This window comes from Sturnira hondurensis, unplaced genomic scaffold (genome assembly GCF_014824575.4).
Source record: "Sturnira hondurensis isolate 20B ecotype Veracruz unplaced genomic scaffold, ASM1482457v3 Scaffold0001020, whole genome shotgun sequence".
Classification (NCBI taxonomy): domain Eukaryota; kingdom Metazoa; phylum Chordata; class Mammalia; order Chiroptera; family Phyllostomidae; genus Sturnira; species Sturnira hondurensis.
Genome location: NW_028073651.1, coordinates 502,700 through 521,941, shown reverse-complemented (window position 1 = coordinate 521,941; position 19,242 = coordinate 502,700). Strand labels below are relative to the sequence as shown.

Below are 19,242 nucleotides of genomic sequence, written 5' to 3'. Positions count from 1 at the left end.
TTCACATCTACCTTTTTATATATTTATAAAGGAAATGTCTTCAAAAGAACTGATATGAAACCAGTAACGGGGGCTGTTTCCAAGGAGAACAGGTTTGGAGGGCTTGCAGAAATCTGTTGAATGAAAACTTACTGTACTATCCAATTTTGAAGCATGTTGGCTGTTTTAATTTCAAAAACAGAATTAAAAAAGATTTATGGACAAGAACAATGTGGTGATTGCTGGCGGGAGGGAGGTATAAGGGAACTAAATGGTACTGGAAGAAAATACACAATAAAGATTAAAACAAAACAAAACAAAACAAATCTGGTCCCTTAGAACTTCTTAGGAATGTATGGTTTTAGAACCAGGGGGTTAACATGTTCTAGAACTTCAGACAGTCAGAACTTCTCTTAAATCCTCAGGAACCTTAATGGTCCAAATCCCAGAACCACACAGTAAGCTCCTCAATGACAGACACGGGCGCGCCACCCACGATCCTTGGTCCCGATCGCCCTCACAGCCCAGGTCTCCGTGTCGGGTTCTAACCTCAGGATGTGGGAGCTGCGGGTTTCTCAGCGACTTTCTGGGCCAATCTTGCTATTCTATGGTGGGGGGGACCCCAGGGATGAGCAGAATGGCTTGACCTCCCAGAACCACGCAGTTCCCGCTCAGGCTAGGCTAAGCATCCTGACCGTCCTCCCCCCGAGCTAGTGCCCGACCCAGAGTCCAGAGCTTCGCCCCTGGTGAGAGGCAGGACCGTTTCTGCAGCTGTCAAACTTAAGGTCAGCAGCACATTACCCAGCAATTCCATTCCGGGGCACGTGCCCAAGAGAAATGAAAACGTATGCCCACAAAAGAGAAATCACACACAGTCACAGCAGCATTATTCACACAAGTCAGAAGGTGCAAACAGCCCAAAGGTCCATCAGCTGGTAAATAGATGAACAAAAAGTGGTCTCTCCCGGCAATGGGGTATCAGGCAATTAAAAGGAATGGAGTGCAAATCCACGCTGAACCTTGAACATGTAAACCTAATTGAAAGGAGCCAGACACAAAGGCCACAGACTGTGTGACTCCATTTATACAAAATGTCCAAGAGCAGAGAACAGGTTCATTGTCAGCGGCTGGTAGGATAGTGTGGAGTGGGGATTTGGGGGGACTAATGAAAATGTTCTAAAATCAATCGTAGTGACGGATACGCAACTCTGTGAATATACTAATGCCACCAAAGTGTGCACTTTGAATGGGTGAATTATTTGGTATGTGATTTGTATTTTAATGAAGTTGTTCAAAAGTAGTGGAGAGGATTAACGTTTGATGCCGGTGTAGGAAGAGATCTTTTGGAAGTTTCCGTGCCTAATCTGTGGCTGTGTTTGTTTGTTCTCTGCAGGGGTTGGGGTGGCGTTGAGTTGTAGAATGTGGGGTACAATGAGATGTCTGTACAGCCCCTTTCCTCTGGTAAGAAAAGGCCTCCCATCTTTCCTATGTGGAAGAGTCGCCTGAGGGCAAGCTCTCAGCAGCCACTTTGTACACTGCGTCCTCCTATTGCCCCAATCACAGTGGATGAATCCCAACGGGACCTCGATATTAGAGCTCTATCCCTGACAACTGAACTAAAGAGATTTCCAGGTGCAACTTGAGCTGGTTTCTTCTAAAACTGAGACATAAGGAACTGAGAGAAAGGAAAAAAACAAATGAGCTGAGAGGAAGCAAGACACAGCGCTCTGCATTTGCCTGTTTTTTCCAGTTTCTGATCCTTCCCTGGGCCTGGCTACAAATTCCTGCCTCCAAGTTCCATGCGGCATTCCCGCATCTTTATGAGAAAGCCCTCTATTCGATGCAATTGTCTGGAGCAGCTTTCTGTAGCTTGCCAGCCAGAGAACCCTGAAGTTACACAGGGCTGAGGCCTCGGGGCCGGGGCGGCGTGTGCGGGCGTGGGGTCACACTCACAGAAGTCGCTATGCCTGCGCTGGCGGTGGTAGGTGGAGGAGGAACTCCGCTGCCCTTTGCTGTGGCTGGTGCCTTTGCTGGAGCTGGTTCCGTTGGTGGTGTCACTGGGCGCCCGCACCCTTGCCAGGGCCAGCGCTGGGGCGCCCCGGTCCCCACCCTCCTGCAGGAGGACAGACAAGGAGCCTCAGCCCCATGCTCCCTCCGCCGCAGAGGGCCCTCCACCCCAGGCACCGCACATCCCGAACAGCCCGGCACCTCTGACCTCAGTCTTCCTGCCCAGCAGGAGGTAGGTGGCGGTCACTTCGTTGTATTTCTGGCTGGTCAAGGCCTCTTTGATTTCTTCCCGAGTGTAGCCCATACCCACCATCACCTCTGAGAGAGGGGTGGAGAGGAGGTTCAGTCTCCCCAGGCCCTCCCCTTCCACATAGCAAGTCCTGCTCTTCGGCCTGCCCAGCACCCATCCGTTCCCCCCTCTGCCAGAGAATTCCTTTCCCACTCAGGCATGTGACCCAGGTCTAGCCAATCAGCGTGTTAAGTCCCACTGATGGGTTCAGAGTGGGCATAACATGACCCAGTTTTGGCCAATTGGAACATTCCATTCCCAGGCCAAACGGATTGGCTCAGGGGCAGTCAATGGGCACCAGCCTAATGCTTTTCCTGGCACATTAGGTAGCGGCTCTCTCCTGTTGAGGTGTCCAGGCCACTAGGATTTGCTGTTTCCAGCTTGCTCCTGGGGGGCGGGGGGAGCTACCTGGGAGAAAAGCCACCACTTCGGAGAGTCCCAACAACGGTCTCTGAACACCCGGATCCAGCCGTGTCTGAGGGCCTTTTCAGTTATATGCGAATAACTTACCACTATTAGGTTAAACCCTATGAAACCGCGGGTACTGACAACTTTTAAGCTGTGACAAAGGCAATCTCATGTAGTTTGACCTCTCATTCTCTGGCTTAAGCCAGAATGGCGTGGGTTTCCTGTTAGTCGAGACCCTGAACATCCTGACTACAGCAGCCCCCTCTGACAGAGGCCTCGGTTTCCTCAGCTGCAGAATGGGGGTGACCGGACGGTCCCTACGGGACTCTCTCCCTGGGCTAATGCTCAAGTGGCCAAGTGTTCGAAGGTTCTAGGCTGGAGGGACCTCGACCAAAGAAGTGGAGAGAGAGGCACGTGCCAAGCTGGGGGCTTCCCCCAAACATGCCCATTACAGATGACTTGTGCCCAAACTCTCTGGAGGTGACGTGGGACATCTTTTTGTGTCTTACTGGTCAAAGCGAACACACAGCAGCATTTAGTGCATGCGGAACATAAAGTGCCGTATGCAGCTGCACTCACTCGATATTTGTAACGCTGCAGGACAGGTTCTAGGAACACGCCATTTTACAGATGAGGAGATGAAACGCGCTGAGATGGGAAGCCACTTGCCCAGGGCCACACAGCTCAGGGGGCAGCGCAGGGCCTGGGCCTAGACCCCCCCGCCCCCCCGCCCCCCCCAACCGCCCTGCAAACTTCCCTGATGCGCTGACCAAAGGGGTGGGTGCTGGGCAGCTCCCCGCCGCCCCGGCTCTGAGGCCCGTGGCTCTGCGGAGCTGGGGCACCTATGACCCTCACCGATTCGCTTGGTGTCCCCAAAGTCCTCCTCTGGCTCTGTGTATGGCTTCAACTCCTCGCCCTCATAGCCGATATTGATCCATTTGTCTTTCATGATTTGCTGCAGGGATCGGAGCAGGACAGGGAAGGGGGAAGACAGATGTCGGGGAGAAACCAGGAAAAATACGGGTTCCCACCTCCAAGGTCTAACACCCCAGAACTGAAGGCTTCCGGAGAGCTGGCACCTCCTAGCCCCACCCACCCCCTGCTGGAGCCTGCTGCTGCCACGCTCCCGCCCTGCCCCTCCCCCACAGCATCATCTAGGTCCCTAGCACCCTGTAATTATCCTAGAAGCTCATTAGCTAATTACTGGCATGGTGAGGAGTGGGTGAGGCTGGTGGGTGGGGGATGGCATCAGGACCATCCTGGGGCCTTTTCCTGGGCTGCCTGGCTCCCCCCACACCTTCCAGCAGTGGATCTCGGGCAGGTGGGCAGGGAGCAGGGCAGGTGCGCACAAGGGGGCTGCAATGGAGGGGCGTGGGGCCCCAGGCTCACCTCGAGAGTGCAGCGTTTCGCTGGGTTCAGCACCAAAAATCTCCTAAGGATGCTCTCACAGTCTGTCGACATGTAGAAAGGGACCCGGTACTTCCCTCTGAGGACTCGCTCCCGCAGCTCCTGTGTGTGTGTGTGGGGGGGGGGGGCGGGGACAGTGTTACTGGGGTGTGGAGGGGTCCACCACCCCGCCTCCCCACCCATCACCACACAACCCTCTCTGTCCCAGTCCCCGGCAGAAGGGACAGGAGCCCCGAGCCCCACCCCTCTCCCGACCTCAGTCTACCGCTTGTAAAGCGGGAGCACAGTACCAAGTGCAGCAATTTTCAAAAATACAGACACCAGTTTAAGGCGACTTTTCAGTCAGAGGAAACCTTCCAGAGAAAGTGAACTACAGAAGCCAGGTAAGAGGTAAGAAAGTGAAACTGGATCAGCCTCCGGGCCTCAGTCTACTTCTCTGTAAACACCCACATCCCGAGCCAGGGTGTGAGAGGGTTTAAAGAAGTAAGTCCTAGGGCTCGCCAGGCCCAGAGCAAGCGCTATTTAAATATCAGATTTACAAAAGGGGAGGCGGGAGTGGGCTCCTGCCCACACTCCTCCCCAAAGGTGTGCCTGCTTATCTGAAGAACTACAAGGCCCCGGAAGTCTCAAAGGATGAGCTCTCCTTTATATGCTGACCTTGCAAGAGACAATAGCCCTGACTGGCTTGGCTCAGTGGATTGAGCGTAGGCCTGTGAACCAGGGGATCGTGGTTCGATCCCCAGTCAGGGCACATGCCTGGGTTGCAGGTCAGTGTCCAGTGGGGGACACACAAGAGGCAACCATACATTGATGTTTCTCTCCCTCTCTCCTTCCCTTCCCCTGTAAAGATATATAAATAAATTCTTTTAACAAAATATAAATAAATAAATAAATCAAATGTTAAGATCTTGGGGGGGGGGAAGAAAACAGAGAAAGTAAAGTCCATGCTCCACGGCATGGTGGACCAGGGAGAGCCCCCTGCATCCGGACTAAGGACAGAGAAAGAGAGACGATGGAGGAGGGGAGGAGAGAGGAAGTGCTGGGGCTGGAAGAGGCATGTGCCTGGGCAGCCTCCTGGGTCCGCAGATCGTTACAGCCCAAAGGGTCGTAAATATTTCATAACAGCGAGTATCGCTTTCAGGGCGCTCACACCGAGCCGGCAGGCCTCCGAGTTCTTTGCGCATGTCACGTCCATGTTCATGACAGCGCTGTGAAGCAGGGCTGTGATGCCTGTGTCCCAGGGGAGAAAACAGGCCTAGAGCGGCTAAGTCTCTTGCCCTGAGCTTGCAGAGCCAGAAAGTGGCAGACCCTGTAACTGCTGCAGCCACACTACCTGTCACAGCCCGGACAGCAGCAGCCACAGGGCCGCGGCCACTCCCTCCAGAGCTGCCCCGAGTGTGGCCCCCTAGCCGGACGCCAGGGCCCAGTGAAGAGCTTTGTATGCACAGTGTGGCTCGTGTGGATTCTCTTTATGTCCCCACCTGAGGTTCAGAAAGAGACGGGTCCAAGGTCATTCAGCAAGGAAATGACAGAGCAGGGATTTGTCCCCAGCTGTGTGTCTCCTTCACCCAGCAAAGTGACAAGGGCCTGGAGCCAGTGAGGTAACAACAGCAGCCTGGGTGGCTGTGCCGCTGGCCTGGTCCTTTGCAGAGGTCTCTGGGCTTCATGCCTGGGGCTCAGCAAGATTACTCGGTGAGAGTGAGCACTTTGCTGCCTCGTCTCAGCACGTCTGCGGATTGCTGCTACCAGGCTGGCGCGTCACAGCCCTCACCGAACGCAGAGGACACTGATACTCAGAGGGGCCGGCCACGCGGCCGAGACCACTGTGAAGAAGGACCGCCCTCCCCATCACTCGGGGCTCTGCTCTGACTGCCCGTGCTCAGCAGGGGCTCCCCTGACCTGCTGACCTGCCCATGGGCCACGTGGGGCAGCGCTGGGCATTTCCGCTGCGGAATTCCCACGGGGACCCAGTGGTGAGGACACAAGGGGCGACCCCCTGAGCGAGGGCCTGCAACGTAACTGGCCTGTGAGTGGCTACGGCGCCACGTCAGGACACAGAAAGGCAGAGGAAGTGATCCAGATGAAAGGAGACTAAGGAGACAGCATGGGAGCCCAAGTGGATTCTGGAGCGGGAGGAAAAGAGCCACCAGGGACATGATCAGGAAGACCGGTGATCTGAGCACAGACCCTGAGTCAGAGGCCACAGCCGCACCGTCACCGGATTTCCTGGGTGTGACCATAGATGAGAAAACGCCCCAGTCTCAGGGGATACCTGCTGTACGCCATTGTTTGGGGCTAAAGGATGCTGTGTCCGCCACTAACTCCCAAACACCCCCTTGATGACGAGGCTGACACACCGTGAGCACACACACAACACACGTGGCCCAGTGCTGGCGGTGGGCGCGTGGCTCGAAAAGCGCCACACGGTTCCCTGTTCTAGTCCTGCAGCTTTTCTCTAGACCAGCAACATTTCAGAATAGAAAGTTCAAAGAAAAAGGGAAACCACAACGCTAAAAGCCACCCGCCCTCCCCGCCCCTCCCATGGCTCCTCCCCCCCAGCACTGGCCGGCATGTGAGATGACAGGCTGCGCTTCTCCTGTGGGTTTCAACTGGCCCTGCCGCTGGAACGCGGGCCCGTGGGGGCTTGTGAGTGAGGTGCACAGTCCCCGGTTTCTCGTGTACCCCGAGCTGTGCCAGGCATCACCACAGTGGGCTTTAGACCGTTTCATTGCCAGCTGCCCCACCCTCCCCAGACTTTGGCGCCCACTGATCTGCTCCCTGTTCCTGCGGACTTGCCCCGCCCCGGACGCTGCACCGAAGCACAAGGATGCAACCCATGGCCTTCTGTGTCGAGCCTGTAGGGCAGCGAGTGCGAGGCGGGGTGTCTGCCTCTCGGGCTCACAGTACGGGCAAACCTAATGCAGCCTGACCACGGACAGTGGGCTGGGATCTGAACCTCAGCTCACCAGCGGCAAAGCCCATGGCCTGAACCCCAAGTGGACACAGCGTGGTCCACTAGGGCTGGCCACCCGGCCCCTGCCTCCACCTTCGCCTTCACATGGCTTGGGGCCAGCCCCACCCCTCTGCACTGGAGATGTGTGGGGGCCGAGGCTCAGAGAGACCCCCCCACCCCAGGGAGAGGGAGACCCCGTGCCAGCTCCGCCTAGCACCTTGAGGTTGTGCCCGTCGAAGGGCAGGGAGCCGCTGACGAGGGTGTACAGGATGACGCCCAGGCTCCAGATGTCCACCTCCGGCCCGTCGTACTTCTTGCCCTGGAAGAGCTCCGGGGCGGCGTACGGGGGGCTCCCGCAGAACGTGTCCAGCTTTGAGCCCAGCGTGAACTCATTGCTGAAGCCGAAGTCGGCGATTTTGATGTTGGCCTCGGCGTCCAGCAAGAGGTTCTCGGCCTGGTGCGGAAGGAGAGGGCAGAGGGTGGACGCGTGTGGCGGACGGGAGCCCAGGCTGCAGCTGGCCCAGCTGGACTGACTGTGGCCCGGCCTCTTCCTCCCTGTGACCCTGGGCAGTGACTTTGCTCTCTGGGCCTCAGTTTTCTCATCCACAGAATGGGGCTAATCCCAGTCCCTACTGCAAGGGGCTGTTAGAGAATTAAGTGAGTTAATCTGCATAGAAGCCTATAGGACAACACTCTACCCATCAAGCGTGTTATATAAGGTTAGCTACTACTACTTCATGTGGTGGGCAGAGCTGGGCCCTCAGGCCATGCCCTGTCCTCTGAGCCTCAGTTTGCCCAGCAGAATAAAAAATGAGGGCTGACTGCTCAAGACCCATAAAAGGGAAAACAATTATCTTATCCAAAACTTACTACACACCTACTATGTGCCAGACTTCACGGACCATTTATTCGAAGAGTGGCCAGATAACACAGGGTAAAGAGTACAGATTCTGGGAGAATCTCGGCGTCAAATCCCAGTTCCACCGCTCACTCTCTGCGTCACACAGACTTCTTTGTGTCTCAGTTCCCTACACATCAGCTGAGGGTGGTCACAGAACCTGCCTCATAGGCGGTCGTGGGGTGAAGCATAAAGTACCTACCACAGCATGTGGGGTGACATGGTGAGCACACTCAGGAAGTTTTTTGTATCGTTAACAGGTTTGGGCTGCCTTTGGTGGCACTGACCAAACCACCACTTCACAGGCGAGGGGACCGGGGCCCAGGGAGGCTGCCTCGTGTCCACAGCAGGACAGTGGCAGAGCCGGGACCCAAGAGGCCTGGCCACCCCACATCCCGAGCATGGNAGTTCCACCGCTCACTCTCTGCGTCACACAGACTTCTTTGTGTCTCAGTTCCCTACACATCAGCTGAGGGTGGTCACAGAACCTGCCACATAGGCGGTCGTGGGGTGAAGCATAAAGTACCTACCACAGCATGTGGGGTGACATGGTGAGCACACTCAGGAAGTTTTTTGTATCGTTAACAGGTTTGGGCTGCCTTTGGTGGCACCGACCAAACCACCACTTCACAGGCGAGGGGACCGGGGCCTAGGGAGGCTGCCTGGTGTCCACAGCAGGACTGTGGCAGAGCCGGGACCCAAGAGGCCTGGCCACCCCACATCCCGAGCATGGAAGGAGCCTCAGCACCCTGCCCCTCCCAGCTTTGTGGCTACAACTCAACGCGCACACCCACCCTTCAAAACCCTGCCCCCGGGGGGGGGGCTGTGCCAGCCATAGCCCTCCCCTAGCCAGGCCACCAGAATCCGGGTCCCTCACAGTCCCCCTGGCTCCTGCTGCATTTTGGTGACACCCCTCCCTACCTCTGACCCAAAGTGGGGATGAAATCCACAAAGACACACACTTCAGACAGACCTTCCCCAAACCTCAATCTAGCTCGTTGGTGACATTCATGGCACCTGACCAGCCCCAGGCCCAAGTCTGGGTCCGTCCCTGGTCCACCAACCCGGTCCTAAAATCCCTTTCAGACACTTCCAGGACCCTCCACCAGGGGGCGTGCCTCCTCCAGATTCATCTTCACACTTGATGCTACCCTTACAGGGCACCTTAGAGAGGATGCTCCCTCAGCGGGGAGTGTGGGGTCAGGGCGGCGCAGAGGGAGGGGGTGTTCAGAAACTTCCACAGCCATCTGACAGGGCAATTTTATGGGTTTTTTGAATCTAAGTATACTTTAAAAAATTTGGCTTGTATTTTGTTGCATCTTTTTTCATTTCGTTCCTGCACTTTACAGAAGTAGTGGTCCACAAGGGAGCGGGAACTGAAAACACTAACAAACATCTGGTCCCTCCTGGAAGAACCTTGAGCAGCACCTCCTTAATGCACGGAGCCTGGCACATAGTAGGTGCCCAAGAAATCGCAGCCAAGAGAACTTAACTCGGGCCTGAAGCTGTGTCCCTCTGGTCTGACACAGGAAGTCCTGAGGTGTGAGGTTCTCCCGGGTGGACCAGGGACTCGGACCTGGAGCTACTTGAGGGGGCTGGCCAGGCAGCGGGGTCCAGGCCTGAGGAGACCCTTCCCCGACAGGCGCTGGCCTTGAGGGTTCTCACACAAAGGTCCTTCTCAAGTTGAGAGGCCCTAGAGTCTCAGACCCTGCGGGCATCAATTCTCAAAGATTCCCGAGCATTCTCAAGTCTGAGAGACACCCGGGCTCTGCAGGCTCTGAGAGTGACGGACTCCATCGAGGCCCAGTGTCCTTGTCCAGGACACACGCGACGCCAGCCACTCTAGACACTTTGTTTCTTCCCCTTTGTTTGCTCTGCCTGTCCCCACCCCCAACTCGTTCATCTGATGGCCTTGCTTCTGCCACAAAAGGCCTGGGAAAGAGCAAGGGGCTCCGGCTCCCCAGGGTGGAGCATGCAGAGGAAAGTGGGGAATGTGGCAGAGGGTACAGGGGAACCCTGAGGGGCGGGAGGCGGGCTGAGCTGGGAGCTCCCAGCAGGGTCGGCGGCTCACCTTCAGGTCCCTGTGGACAATGTTTTTCTGGTGACAGTAGTGCACAGCCGACACAATCTAGGGAGCGGGGAGGAAGGGAAGGTCCATTACTTGTGGCCCCCAAACCCCTCAGCCTTCCTCAGAGACCCGGAGAGCCCACTCACAACCGGGCCCCTGGGCCCCAGGCCGCCCCGAGACACAGGCCGAGATGCCGGGCCTCGAGCCCTGACTCAGTTACAGCCGGAAGGGCCGTGGGGCCTCCACGGACACTCGCCTCTGCTCAGACACCCAGATGCCCTCACAACCAGATTTCAGGACACCGCCCCACCCACCCACCCAGCAGGGACGTTGGCACCAAGACCCGAGGACCAGCCCCATCCTGACTTTCACATCGGACACACGCATGAGAATGTTGCAACCAGTAGGTGGCCTGTGGCCCCAACACTCTGGGGCGGAAGTCCCCCATTCCCTGACAGCTGACAGCTGTGTCAGGGCCGAGGGACAGCTGTGGACTGACACCCTTCCTCAGGCCCCTCTACCCATCGAACCCTCCCACCTGGTGATCGCCCGGCTACAGGGGCAGTCACAGCTGTGTGTTTTCCCCCAGCCCCTGAACACCTTCACACACACCTCATCGGCACATGCCCAGAGAGCGACACACTTTCTTATCCACCTGGACACCCTTACAGCACACGACCCACACACCCGTGCCCAGGCTCCTCCCACACCCTTGCACACCTGTGCCTCCTCACTGCCACACATCCGGAACCGCACGCCCTCTCACCCACCGACTTACACGCTCACCCAGGCCCCTCGCCTGAACACGCAGGCTGCCATACACACTTTCACCCGCCCGTCTGCACTCCTGTGTACCCGGGTACCCACATCTTCGAATCCACACTCCCGCATTCACACCCGGCATGCAGGTACCTGCAGGTCCTCTTAGCCACACTCCATGGACTGCATGCATCTGCACACCCATGGACACCCACCTCTCTAGCTCTACCCAGACTTAGGCCACGACCCCCGTCACCATGCCCAGCCACCAGGTGCCCCGCCCTCAGCCGGAACCCCAACCTGTCGGAACTTGGCTCGAGCTTCCTTCTCCTTCATGCGGCCGTGCGACACGAGGTAGTCAAATACTTCTCCTGCAGGGCAAAGGCCGAGCGGGTGAGGGGGGGGCATGGAGGGGGCACACCGCGAGCAGGGCGGGTGGGGGAGGGGCCTCACCAGCACTTGCGTACTCCATCACTAGGTACAGTGTCTTCTCGGTCTCGATCACCTCAAAGAGCTTCACTGCAACGGGCAGAGGGAAGGCGGTCATGGAGGGAGAGACCTCCACCCTCCACCCGCACTCAGCAACTATGCGGACCTGCTGGACCATGGCACCCTTACTCAAGAACACTCAGTGGCTCCCTACTGACGGCAGAGTCCCCGCTCCTCGGCCCCACTTCACCACCTTCCCCTTTTCCCTCTCAGAAGCATGTCCGCTCAGCTCCAAGAGGCCAAGGATTGTGCCCGTTTCCTCCACTGCCGGGTCCCCAGCATTTGGCACAAAGTGGCCCCTCAATAAGTATTTACTGAGTGAACATATGAAGGATGAATAAATCGTGCGGCCACATCCAGGCCTGGCCAAATCCTGTTGGGGAAGAGCCCTTTCTCTCCCTCTCCTCTGCCTGATGACAATGACAATGACAATAGTTGCTACTGATGACAATCATCAGCCCTGCTCCCACAGATTAACTCTGAAGTGAGTGTTTTGCATGCACAATCGTAGCCAGTCCTCACAGTGACCTTGACGCAGGCCCTCCTATCACCTGCACTACAGAGGAGGAAACTGATGCTCAGAGAGGTTAAGGGACTTGGCCAAGGTCACAGAGCCAGTGAGCAGAGATACTGCTGGGAGAAAACCAGCTCTTTCTGACGACGATAACCACCAGTTCTCCCACTCCCGCCTCTGACCCGCTCCTTCCCCATGGGCCCTGGTGGGTACCCTCGGAGCCCACTCCCTTCCCCTCCTCACCGATGTTGGGGTGGTTTAGACCCTTCATGATACGAACTTCCCGGAACAGCTGGAAGAAAGGAAGGAAGATGAGGGTGGCTGGTTTTGAGGACCCTCCCCCCAGCCACAGCCCTATACTCTCCCTCTCTCTGGCCTCACCTTCTGCAGGCTGCTGGGGTTCAGCTGGGTCTTGTCGATGATCTTGATGGCAACCTGAAGGTCAAAGGAGGGGAAAAGGTCAAGGTACCCCAACTTGGATGCCCTGGGGCATTCCTAGTAGACAGGAATCTGGGCCTCAGGACCTTTGCACATGCTATTCCTACCATGTCCAGAGCTGCCCTTACTTTTATAAGAAACTGTACTAGTGGGGCCTAGGTGGGACTGCTCCAGGGGCTTGTGTGGATGTGTGGGAGTGACCAAAACCTCAAGGGGGCCCTTTGGGAGGGTATCTCATACCATCCATCCATCACAACTTTGTTTTAATGCACAAACTGTGGAGCGATGAATAAAAACTGTAGCTAACGTTCAAGGACCAGTCCCACGTGCCAGGCCCTGGTCTACACGCATTACAAACGGTAACTCTCTCAGCCCTCACAACACCCCTATGAGCAGGGTGCCAGAACTACTCCCACCTTACAGATGGGGAAACTGAGGCACAGAGAGAGCCGTCCTGTTACTTAGCCAAAGTTATGTGGCTACTAAGTTTGTGGCCTGGGATCTGAAACTATACAGCTTAATGGAATCTATCCCTTATAACACTTACAACTCAAAAAATATATATAGTTTTATTTTTTTAAAGATTTTAGCCGTGGCTGGCGTAGCTCAGTGGATTGAGCGCGGGCCTTCGAACCAGAGGATCTCAGTTCAATTCCCAGTCAGGGCACATGCCTGGGTTGCAGGCCAGTTCCCGGCAAGGAACACATGAGAGGCAACCATACATTGATATTTCTCTCCCTTCCCCTCTAAAGATAAATAAATAAAATCTTTTTATTTATTTATCTCCGTAGGGAGGAAGGGAGAGAGGGAGAGAAGCACCCCTGGATGCCTCTCGTGTACCCCCGACTGGGGACCTGGCCTGCAACCCAGGCATGTGCCCTGATTGAGAATTGAACTGGCGACCCTTTGGTTCACAGGCCTGAGCTCAATCCACTGAGCCACACCAGTCAGAGCTATATATAGTTTTAAAAGAGCTTTGAGGTAGTAATCATGAGGGGGTGATCAGAACGTTACTGAAGTCTCGTTATATTTATCTTGATAGACAGAATTCTCCCCCTGGGAGGCCCCGCCCCCTTACACGCCAGTCCTCCCAGAAACCCCTGGAAATGCGTTCCAGAGGCACAGAAGGGGAATGACGTGTCCTCTGTGGGGGAGAGGGTCCCTTGGCTTCCCTCAGAGGCTCACGAATGGGTTTTTAATTCTGTCAAGCACTTCGCATGCCAGTACCGAGGCGATCATATGGTTTCTCTCCCTGAATCTGTGAACGTGGCGAAACCCAGGAATAAATCGTGAATCTGGAAAGAACTGTGCATCCCCGGGACAAGCCCAGCTTTGGTACCGCATGGCTCACTCTGAGTTCTGTGTCCCCGTTCCCACGTGAGGCTAGCCCAGGAGTTCATTTCTTATCTGCCTCTGTGGTCACTGTCGAACCAGCAGTTGACATCATTTGGGCAGTGGGACCTCTTTCTTTAGTCCTGGAAGGGCTGGCATAAAACGGGAGTGTTTGGCAGGGTTTGCCCACAAAGCCACGGGGCCTGGTGTCTGTGTGTGGGCGCCGTGTAGACAGTGTGAGGGCAGGAGGGCGTTTGTCCCAGGCAAAAGGAGGCACGCCCCCACTTGCTCTGAAATTGAAGGGGGTGCAGAGGAGTCAGGAACCCACCCACCACCTCTTTTCCCCTTTAGCTGACTTAGAGGCATCACCCCTCGGTGCCAGCATCTGCAGGGAGGGCCCTTGCTGCAACAATGTTGCCAAACTCAGGACAGGGCCTGCTCTGCAAGGGGAGGCAGGGTGAGCGTGTCACCGAGACTGCCAAAGAACCCTGTGTTCTCCTTGAGATCGCTGACGATCTGGTGGCATCCAAGTCCACGTTATCACAGAGAAGTGGCCCAGGTTCAGACACAAGGTTGCAAAAGCCACAGGAATTCTTAAAAACTCGGCACACAGCTCTGCCTGTGATTTGAAGTTTCCTGACAATTTCAAGGATGCCTGAAATTAGTTCAGTTCTCCTCCTTGGGCTCTTCTGGAGAAATCTCAGATGTTCTGTCCCAGAGAGAGGCAGGGACTTACCTGAGGCCATAAAGGAAAAGGAAGGCTAAGCCCGCCACCAGGCCCCATCACCCGCACACACTGATGCTGCAGGACCCGGCCCCCCAGCCACACCCATCGCCCTACTCACCTCCCGGCCGGTGAGGATGTGCCGGGCCAGCTTGACTTTGGCAAAGTTGCCCTTCCCGATGGTCCTCAGCAGGCGGTAGTTGCCCACGTGGGGCTGCTCCTCGGGGCAAGAGGCGATGGAGTTCCGGCAGCGGGCGCCCAGGGAGCGGCTGGACCAGGACGGTCCCTTGTCGGAGGAGCGGCCACTGCCCAGGGTGCCATGCTGGGTGGGGGAGATGGAGCGTGAGGGGGGGCAGCGCCCGTCCAACCCCGCCTTTAGTGGACCCCAGCACTGGAGTGGTTAACTCCAGCTGAGACCGCTTTGCAAGCCCAAGCCAGGGCGAAGCAAGGAGCGAGATGCCTTCGGGTCTCCCATCTCTCTCTACAGAAAGATGCCTCCAAGAACAAAAATGCTGGGCCCCAGCCAACTCTGCAGCTTGCAGGCCCCCAGTCACCAGGTCTCTCCTTTAGCCCGTCCCGTGGTCGGCGAACCCACACCTTCCTTTTCTAAAGTACCACCATCGGCCCCAAGATACCTTATTCCAAATGCCGCAGCCTCAACCCCCTTCGGCACTGACCTCGACCTGGTCTCGACACTCCGCCCCCAACCCTCACGGCCTCCAACACCCTATTTTCTCCATCACTGTCCCCATTGCAGCCCCCCAGTTCTATTCCAAACCCAAAGCCAATACTGTATTTTACTTCCAGTTTAGTGCCCCTAACACTTTCTTCCGATCCCCAATTCAACTCCAAACACAGTCACCAAGAGCCTTTGGTTCTGCCCTGACATCGTCCCACCCCCACTGTTCTCTTCCCTGAAAACATTCCTGCTCCCTAACCAGCCCCTCAACAAAACACCTCGTCCCCACTGCAGCCCTGACCCACTGTCTCCGCCCCCATCACTCCTCTCTGTCCCCAGTGTTCTGTTCCTGCCATCCTGTCTCTCTCCCCTGCAGGTCACCTGCCTGCTCCAGGCTGCCCTGTCCTGATTGTGAGCCTCGGGGACTGTGCCTCCCTTTCAGGGCTGGGGCCCACGGTGCAGGCGACAGAGGCAGCCGCAGGCCCGAGCCAAGCGGCTCTGCTCAGACCCTGTGCCCTGCCCAGAAAGCTGGAGGAGAAAGCATGACAGGTAGGTGACGAGCTGAGGCTGGGGGCTGCTCCTGATGGCAGATCTGCCGGGCCACCTAGCAGGGAGGATGACCAGTATTTAATGAGTGCTGGCCAATAATGCCTCATCTTCCCCATTTTACACGCAGGGAAACTGAGGCCTAGAGCCAGGAGCCAAACCCACAGTCCCTCTCAGACTTGATGCCCTTCGCGGCCACCATACCGCCCTGTCTCACACTGCCACGCGTTTGGCGTGTTCATCGCGCGGCCTTTACTAGGGGCTAACACACATCTTTTACATTGGATTCCCAGAGCCTGTGAGGGTGGCGCTACCTCATATTCCAGGGGAGAAACTGAGGCTTGGGGACAGACTGTGCTTTGTCAAGGTCACTCAAGAAGCAGAAATACAATGTTCTGAATGGGGCAGAAAGAACCTCCCCCGTGGAAGCCCTGGCCTTTGGTGTGGGTCCAGTTCCAATCCCAATTCTCCAAGGCAGAGATGCCAAGGCCGAGGTGGGATTAGCATCCTGCCCAAGGTCACAGGGCAGGGGGAGCAGAGCACCTGGGATTCGCACCTGGCCCTGCAGACTCCTGGACGCTGAGCTCTTTCCCACATTCCACTGGGCTGCTCGAAACCCCAGGCCTCCTGGGGCGGGGAGAAGGGAAGGGGAGATTCTGGCAGATAAGGCCCCTGATCCCCACGGAGATAATAACTCAGAGAAGAATCCCCATCAGGTGGCACCAGGGGAGCCAACTGGGTGTGGGCTGGCACCCACTGGAGGCAGCGGGGCTGAGGAACCCCTGCAAGGGGCAGCTGGGGCAGTGGGTGACAAAGCCCCCAGGGGCCGGGGGCGGAAGCTAAAATTGGCTGGCACCACCAGCTGGCCCGGCTCCCTCCCGCCGGCTGGCGCCCCAACACCAGGCCTGTTGCTAGGGAACCTCCAGAGAGGCTGGGGGTGGGGGCCTGGAACTTGGGGTGGGGTAGCATGACCCCACATGGCTATCAACACCATGACCAGGCAGCAGTAAAGAGGGCGCAACCTCAAGACTCCAGAGGTGGCGAGGTGGCCCCAGTCCGGACGGACACTCAGGTCTTACATAGTGGAACTGGGAGGGGAGGAGAGAAGGGGATTAGACATCCCCAAATCCCCACCCCTTGAAGACCTGGACAATGAAAGGAGGAGGAAAGGCTTGCGTGAGTCCACCGTAACAGATGAGTAAATTGAGGTTCAGAGAGGTGAGGTCACTTCCCTGAGGTCACACAGCTAGGGAGGGATAGAAACTAGACTTAATCCACACATACCTGAATAATCAAAGCAGCAACAATAACAGCCACTACAACATGGCCGACCCTGTGCCTCTTACTCACGTAATTTCCCGGGCTCCTTAAAACACCCCTAACAGGGAGGTACTCTCACCGGCCCGGCATAGAGGTAAAGGGAGGCTCTGAGCAGGGAGCAGATCTGTAAGTTCACACAACAACTGGGACAGCCCTGGGTTGAGAATCCACGGCCATCTGACTCATACCCACAGTCACAACAGTGCGAACATGTGCAGCGCGCATCCTGTGCGCCCAGCTTCGCCCATATCACCCCAAGTAGTCCTCTGACAGACTCCAGGGATTGCCCCCATTTTCCAGGGCAGGCGACTGAGTCTCAGGGAGGGAGAAGCCACGGTCCGAGGACATGGCACAGACCGACTGACAGAGCCAGCATTTGAACTCAGGCCTGTGGGCTCTCTGGCACTTTCTGTGGTGACTAGAGGAGTGGGTAGGGAAGGGGTCTCTCCTCAGAGACTCCCAGTCAGTCTGGCCTGTAGCATGGGTGGCGGTGGCAGTGGCGGTGGTGGGGATCTCTGTGAAGAAGGGTCCTGCAAGGACAAATCTCTCTGGTGGGGATCTGGGATGAAAGGGGCTGGTGGGGAGCAGGGACCCGGCACAAGGTCGGCGGGGGCGTCGGGGGTGGGGGGCAAAGACCCCAGCTGGGGAGGAGTGTGGTATTGGTTGTTGAGTCTTTAGAAGCAGAGAGCAATCAGAAACCAAGGGAATGAGGAGGGAGGGTCTCCCCAGGTTTGTTCTGGGCTGTGGTACAGGGATGGGGTGAGGGGGGCAGGCTGGGGATAACAGGAAGGGTCCAAGCCATGTGGAAGTGGGAGTCAGGGGACGACAATCCCTAGGCCTGGGGCCTAGGGCTTGGGGGAGTTCCTAGAAGTCAAAGAAGGGGTTTTGCAGGAGCAGCCCTTGGAGCCAGAGAAAGCTCTGGGGTCCGCAAGTCTGGGACAAGGGGCTTCCTGGGCAAGGGGCAGCCCAGAGGAATAAAGGCTGAGCCTGTTGGGGGGCCAAGGGGCCTAGAAACTTGGGGAGGAAGGAGGCTTCCTAAAGACAGGAGAAGAGGGCTGAGAGCCAGGACAAGACCAGAGGCTCTCTGGAGTCCAGGAGTCTTCTGGAAGGAGAATGTGGGGCCAGGCTGTGTGAGCTGGGAAAGACCTCTGAAGCTGAGGTGGGGGCTTCCCTGGGAGGCCAGACTTTCACAAGGAAGAGGGTGGCCCTAAGGCAGGAGGAGGGATAGAGGCCTGGAGACCCAGGGACACAGACAGTGTCCTGCAGGAAGGGCCTAGACAAGGTGGGCATCAAGGGGTGGAGGGCTTGGTGAGGGGGCTTGCCTGAAGCTGAGTTGACACAGGGAGGATGAGGCCTGGAGTCAGGCTGGTCCAGGGCCTAGAAATCCGGGACTGGGCTGGGGGCCTGGAAGTTGGAGGCCAAGGCTTCCTGGGAGAGGAAGAGACCAGAAAGGGTCCAGTAGCGTCTGGGGGACCTGGGGTGCTGGGAATCTGGGGACAGGGCTGCTTGGAAGATGGGGACCAGGCCTGGGAGTGAAGAGACCTTGAACAAGATGGAAAGGGCCCTGGGCCAGGGAAAGGTGGAAACCGGCTTCCTGCGAGGAGGTGCCCACAGGAGCAGGAGGGGCGGAGGGCTGGGAATGAGAGGAGGGGGGCTCCTGGGGAGCCCGGCACCCAGATCCGGCCGGAAAGGCCGGAGCCAGAGGCAGGACTGGGCCAGGCCTTCCTGCGAGACGGCCAGGGCTGGGCCTTGGGGTCAGGAGCCCTGCAAATCCGGGAGGGGGCCAATGGTCGCGGCGGGGCGACCTGAAGGGGAAGGGGCTTAAGAACACGCTGGGGAAGGGAGGGGTCCTGGAAGGCAGGGGAGGGGGCTCTTCCTGGAGGGAAGAGCCCCGAGCGGAAGCGGTCTGCACAGGGACAAGAGAGGGGTCCCGAGAGAGGGGCGCCCCCGGGGGTCCGGCTGGCTGAGGAGTGGGGGAGGGTCGAAAGTCCTGGAAGTGCGCGCGGGGGTCGGGAGGTGGCGGGCCGGGCCGGGCCCGGGAAACGAGGGCAGGGCCCGCGCGGCGAGGGGCACGGCAGGTCCAGGGGCTCGGCGGCCGGGGCTGCCCCAGGGACCGGGCCCTACTCACCGTGTCCGAGTTCCGATCGTTGCCCGGGGCCAGAGCCGTCCGCGAAGACATTTTCTCCGGGTCCCGGGGGACTGGGCGGCCGGGTGGGGGGGGACAGGGGTGCCGGGGTCCCCTCTTCCCCTCCCCCCCCGCCGGCCTGGGGACGCGAGCTCAAAAGCTGGGTGCCGCGAACACCCGGGTTCACGCCGCGGGAGAGGGGGCAGGGAAGGGGAGGGAAGGGGACGCCGAGTGTCCTAGTGGCCCCGCGCAGTGGGGGCCCAGGGCGCCATAGGGGCGGCCGGCGGCAGGAAGGCGGACGGGCGGG

The 19,242-nt window shown here is 57.6% G+C and overlaps 1 protein-coding gene across 2 annotated transcripts in view; it reads right to left on the bottom strand.

Annotated features, from left to right (window-relative positions):
* MARK4 (microtubule affinity regulating kinase 4) overlaps nt 1-19,074 on the bottom strand; it is a 31,620-nt gene extending 12,546 nt beyond the window's left edge. For both annotated transcript variants that reach the window (XM_037058458.1, XM_037058464.1), the window contains exons 1-12: nt 18,939-19,074; nt 14,387-14,587; nt 12,153-12,206; nt 12,015-12,063; nt 11,222-11,287; nt 11,069-11,139; nt 10,013-10,069; nt 7,261-7,497; nt 4,073-4,192; nt 3,539-3,638; nt 2,195-2,304; nt 1,933-2,092 (exon numbers count right to left, since the gene is read on the bottom strand). In XM_037058458.1, coding sequence (XP_036914353.1) covers nt 1,933-2,092; nt 2,195-2,304; nt 3,539-3,638; nt 4,073-4,192; nt 7,261-7,497; nt 10,013-10,069; nt 11,069-11,139; nt 11,222-11,287; nt 12,015-12,063; nt 12,153-12,206; nt 14,387-14,587; nt 18,939-18,989 — 1,276 coding nt within the window. In that variant the 5' untranslated portion in view covers nt 18,990-19,074. The remainder of the gene's footprint in view (nt 1-1,932; nt 2,093-2,194; nt 2,305-3,538; nt 3,639-4,072; nt 4,193-7,260; nt 7,498-10,012; nt 10,070-11,068; nt 11,140-11,221; nt 11,288-12,014; nt 12,064-12,152; nt 12,207-14,386; nt 14,588-18,938) is intronic.
* Nucleotides 19,075-19,242: the final 168 nt, after the last annotated feature.